This window comes from Plasmodium coatneyi, chromosome 9 (genome assembly GCF_001680005.1).
Source record: "Plasmodium coatneyi strain Hackeri chromosome 9, complete sequence".
NCBI lineage: Eukaryota > Apicomplexa > Aconoidasida > Haemosporida > Plasmodiidae > Plasmodium > Plasmodium coatneyi.
The window spans coordinates 84594-90642 of record NC_033564.1 but is presented as its reverse complement, the minus strand read 5'-3'; the positions used below and the strand labels follow the sequence as shown (position 1 = coordinate 90642).

The window sequence follows — 6049 nt, the reverse complement described above, 5'->3', positions numbered from 1 at the left end:
ATGATAATTTATCGTAGTATAATAAGAATATTTTATGTTTTCAGCTTACATTTCGCTCTTGCAATGACAAAGGAAGAACAGGCTATTAAAGTTAATGGTGAGGCATTAGCAAAATTAGCAAATGAAACAATTTTAGGTGTACAAAATATGGTACCAAAAGTTATTGAATGGCTTAATGGAATGCTGGGTGGTAAGGTGGGGAATTCTAGTGGGGTATATGAGAGTGTTTGGCAGAATCCCAAGGTAATCATTCCAGTTATAGCTTTTTTTCTTTTTGTACTTTTTGGTACTGCTTTCATTATTATGGCTAAGGTAAACAGTAATTATGTTAAAAAAAGTTTATACCATAAAAATGAGTATATGTTTTATTTTTATGCAATGTTAATAATTATAAAACAATGGCATTATATGTTTTTCACTTTTTTATTAGTATGTTTTACGCAAGAAGAAATCTAATAAACACAAAAAGGGTTCGGAACGAATTTCAAAGTATGATTCTGCGGCACAACCACAAGAAGAGGAAGCAATTGCCGAACCTTTTATGCCACAATTAATAAATCAAGTTCCAGTGTTATATCCATCAATGTATCCAACTCCAATGGTGCACCCTCAAATGCTCCAACAGCAAATGATGCATCAACGAATATCCCAACCATTGTTGGTACATGGACAAATGCCACAATATCAGTTTCAACCACAACAAATGCGAGAGCAAAGTGAACACCAACAAATGCAGCAAGAACAATATGAACAAGAACAGTATAAACAGAAAAGATTTTTACAAGAGCAGTTGTTACAGGAACAACTGCAGGAAGAACAATATGATGATGAAAAAATTGAACAGGAAAGGATGGAACAAGAACGGTGGCAAGAGGAACAGTTGTCTAAAGAAAGAATGCGACAAGAACGATGGTTACAAGAACAATTGCTGAGAGAACAATATGAACAAGATCAATGTGGTCAAGAACAAATGCAGAAGAGTGAAAAAAAGGGAATAGGAAAAACAAGAGGACGAAAAGAAAAATATGATAGTAATAGAGAAAATGAAGGATATAAAAGAATGTGCAGAAAAGAAAAAGGAGAAAGTAGGGAAGGAAAGGATAAAAAAGAAACAGAAGGGAATGTAATAAGAAATGAAAGAAAGGGAAGTACTGAAAATAATGAAAGGGAGAGAAAATACAAAGATCGTTCAAAATATGAACATGTTGATTTAAATAACAGTGCACATTATATAGGATATAGCCCCATACAAAAATAGCATATTATGAGAAAGACAAAAAAGTTATTATAATTAAATTTATATTGCTTGTATTAACTATTAGATAAGAAATAAATCTTATTTTAATTTTATTCAAATGTAATAAAATAAAATATCATGAACATATATGTAAGTAAATAATATTTTTTTAAGGGAGGTATAATAATGTGATAAATTACTGCGTTTTTCAAAGAGAATCCTTCTGATAATGATAAAACATGGTTAGTTCATTCCACTCAAAAATTTAAGATAATAGAATAGATGAAAGATTAATTCGAATCATTCTTTTTCCAAATTTGTAAAACTTTTTACAATATTAATTCAATTGAAGAACATAGGGTCTAATTAATGAGTGTATAACCCTGATGTATAGAATTATCACAAACAGGAGAAGAAGCTTTGGACGTATGCTCATGTAAATAGAATTATAAGGTGTTTTAAGTGTGAAGATAAGAAAATATTAAGAAAGAGAATCAATTTCAGAAAGTGAAGATAGCTTTAAGATAGTGTAAACTGCGTGCACTGTAATTCAAACTGTGCAAAAAACAGATACTCCTTTTATTCATTTTCTCACAGTAAGTTAGTGGTTGCATGGGGAAATTTTATATTATTATTATTATTATGTAACATTGCAATAAAATGTATGACGTACAAGAACTTGTAGATCTATAGAAGGAAGTATATTTTAAAAGGTTGAACAGAATTATCAAATTGTTTGCAGTACCTATAAATATCTTCCACAGTAGTACAGGAAAATAGGATTGTAAATATATTTATAATATATACATATATATATTGATTGCCTATCTAAATTAAACATATATATTTAATAGAAACCTGAAGTATATAAAATAGTAATGAAATGTAAGCTACTATAATTAAAGGAAGTTTTAAAGAAAACAAGAAAATGTGATATCATTGAAACATTATATTTAATGAAAAGAATAGATATTTCAAGTATGTCTTATATTATATATTATGGATAAACTTCAAGAATGAATTATTAGCATTGGGTCCATATATATTAGCGAATATACAGGACAAGGTATGAAAATTTGCAATTTGTGAAAACTTGCCAAGTATTTACCTCCCATTGAAAATAGCTATTTCATTGTACCTTGAAGATGTAATTTCAAGTAGAGCATATGAACGTAATTAATATATAACAGCTTAACAGTAATATGCTTCAGATCGACAGTGTTGTGGATTATGTTCACTCCATGAAGTATTAATTTACCTTTTAAGAGCAGATTAGAATATGTGTGCACTACGTCTAAAACCTCATAACATTGTTACTAGAGAATCATATAAAATAATTAGAAATACAGAATATAATACGGAGAACATATTTCATAGTTCCTGTAATTATATATCAGTTAATCTAGCAATAGTATGGTATTATGTAAAAAAGCGATAGCATAAATCGAATTGCAACTTTACATTGATAAGAATAATACCCTGGAGAAGAGTGTTATCACATTTTAAATGAATGAAATATAAGAATATTCAGGAAAAAATAACTTGTAGCTATTAGTTGGTAAAATGCGTAATTGAAGAATTTTTCCTTCTTTTTTTGAGATTATTGAGATAGTATATTCACTGAACATTTTCATGTACTTATAAGACATTTGTAATAATGAAGCAGGGATATATATAACTATTTAGAAATGGTTATGTATATCTTACCTATAAGTTTTCAGGAATATATGTTTAGTAATTGTCATATTTATTTTAGTTGTAAGAATAATAATACAATAAAGTATACTACAGGCATCATTATATTTTTGTTAAAATAACATAATGACTAAATTTAATTTCAATTAAGTTGTAGTCAATATGTAATTACTTTAAATTAGTGAAGATTTTTATATCCCATATAATTTAGGTTACTCCTAGAAAATAATGTTTCTATTTTGGATATTCATCTTTGTTAGACAAACCTAATACTCGATATTATCTTATACTTCATCCTTCCGCTCTCATATTATATATATTTAAACTTTATTATATTTGAATTTATTTATGTAATTTTTTTCAATATATAAAGTGTGTATTTTCGCAGAAGATTTTTGACGTTATAATATTATGAGTATTATCATTAATTTGTTTCGTTACACGCTGTATTATATGTTTTACATATTTGCTGGTTCCAGCAGTATCATGATGATAATTGTAATTTGTCTTATTTCATGCAGTATAGTGTAAATATGTATCATTCTTATTTGAATGTTTTTTTTTTTTTTTTTTTTTTTTTTTTTGTGTACTAACTTAGATTTATTTTTTTTTTTTTTACGAACTTTCGGCATTTTAATTAAATAGCTCGTGTAGAACTGCTTCTAAGACTCTAGCAATTGCGTGTTTCATTTCAGTTAAGAGGTAGATGGAAAAAAAATTACAGAGGGGTCACGTAAAAATTATAGAAAAGGGCCCGAATTAAAGCAGCTTCCCCCCCTCCTCCTAACTTTGGCAAAGACATGTATATACGCGTGTGGGGGTGCACCCATGTGATAGTAAAACACCGAATGAACAATAACTACTTGTGGAGCTAGCCCTGCAGCATGCGGTAATTGGGGGGACCACCTCGTGCATGCAAGTGTGACTTGTTCCACTGCATGTGGACGTTCTTTTTAACCTTTTAACTCTCACATTTTTAATCGTACCATGTGCTGACTCATTAGTACCACACTGTTATACACTCTTCCAAGGCCTTTGCGTTTACGGACCGCGCGTAACCCATTTTGTGAAAAAAAAAAAAAAAATTCAGGAAAACAATATCAGAATTGTACGTAATTTTAACAGAAAAAAAAGTAACATAAACAAACAAGAATAAACAAATTTGCGTGCATAATCTTGAAGTAAAAAAAAAAAAAGAAATACATGTTAGTGTGCACAAGCACATTTATGTGCGAATTTCACAAGCCGTGCTTGCGACCTCACAGAAGTGTACCGAGAAAGATAGAGCAAATTTAAAGCATGGCGTTGTACCTTTTGGAATTGTTCAAATTATATGTGCCCCTATATTATGTTCCACCCTTTGAACATCACTTGGACTTTGCAACTAGAGAAGTAACCATTTTTGTGCGTCCGAACATTACACTTGAACATATATTTGCGAACACACATGGAAAAAAAGAAGGACGACCAGTGTATAAATCGCAAAGTGCAAAGAAATGTAATGAACGCTTCCGACATATGAATGAAGGAAAAAATGAAGGACTATGTATTTTGTGTGTGCGCGTGCATCGAATGTTCTTACACACTGTTAAACTATTGCATATATATTTTGTACTTATAGACACACATGGGAAAAGAAAGGAAAGGAAAGGAAAGGAAAGGAAAGAAACAGAAGGAAAGGAGCAATTACTACTATTGACCATGAACGAAAGAGGGTGAAGATGGGGAATACTGCAGAAAAGTGTTATTATTATTAAAGGAGGCATATACACTTCCTTTTTTTTTTTTTTTGTGCGTATGCATATTCTGTGAAAGGAAGAAATTATGTAATAGAAGATTACGCATACACAATGGTAACAACTGTAGAAGCAACATTATCGGTAATTTTATCATTTAGAAGTACATTCATGAATGTATATGTACATATATGCTACTTATATATATATATGTCTGCAATCCCTGTTAATGACATTTGCAGGAAGAAGTTTTACAGGAATTAACTTCCAGAACTAAGTACTATAGTAAATTTGACAATGGGAGTACATCCTGTACATGTAGTGACACCAAGGGAAATATGAAGAACGTGTTAGAAGGAATCTCGGGAGTTAGTGCATGCGCTGATAAAATTGTGAATGGTGCTTGTTGCTTATCTTCAATGAGTGGAAACACCTGGCCTGGTAATATGCAGTGCCACTTTTTGTACTTCTGGGTAGGGACTGTATTATTGAATATATGTACAGTTACATCATCATTAGGAAGTGCTCTTGGGGAGGTATTCGATAAAATCAAAATGTGGGCAGAACTGAGGTGCACTGATTATGAGTACAAGAGTAATATTGACGAGGAGTTCTTCAGAAAGAGAAAATTAGTACTTGATTATTTCTTGGACCGTGGTGACATACAACACTGTTTTACAAATAAGCAATCCCAATGTGCAGGGAAATATGGCCAATACCTACAAGGAATTATTCCAATATATAAAGAAATAAAAAGTGATTGCGAAGGGACTTCTCAGAGTGATCCATATTGTGTTTACATTAAGGGCATGTTCAACGATGATAGCAATAGTCCAGAGAAGGTAGGAGAGAAGTGTGGTGTGGTATTGAGAGCGGAGAGTTCATCATCTCACCAAGGACTTGAACTCAGACCTCAAACCAGTCTTGATCATCAGGAGAGTGCTGTATCTTCCTCTGCGGCAGCTTCCCCTCAAGGTAGCAGCAATAACACGGCTGCAACCATATCTGGTACACTGATCGCTACAGGGTTACCAACAGTTGTATTTTTCTTATATAAGGTAATAATTAAAAAAATATGTATTGTATGTGCACATATATATATGTGTATATATATAGTTATATACTACGTACATAATACATGCCCCCTCCCTTCCATCACGCTTCTTTCTCTTCTCCATTCAGTATACTTCCTTACCATCTTTGTTTCGTAATTCTTTTTTTGGAGGAGGAGGAAGCAGCAGCAGAAAAAGAAGGTCCACGATCCACCACAAATTAAACACGTCCTTATCAGAGGACGACAGCTCGACATACGATTACAGGGATGGTACGACGGAAGCTTCAACAGAAACTTCAGTGAAGGATTCTAACACGGAATACTCTG

At 31.8% G+C, this 6049-nt stretch overlaps 1 protein-coding gene across 1 annotated transcript; it reads left to right on the top strand.

Moving 5' to 3' along the window:
- PCOAH_00023480 (hypothetical protein) lies at positions 1–1258 on the top strand (the record flags this gene model as incomplete). Its single annotated transcript, XM_020059155.1, has 2 exons — positions 1–312; positions 431–1258. The coding sequence occupies 2 exons, from the start codon at positions 1–3 to the stop codon at positions 1256–1258; spliced, it is 1140 nt and encodes a 379-aa protein (XP_019914756.1).
- Positions 1259–6049: the final 4791 nt, after the last annotated feature.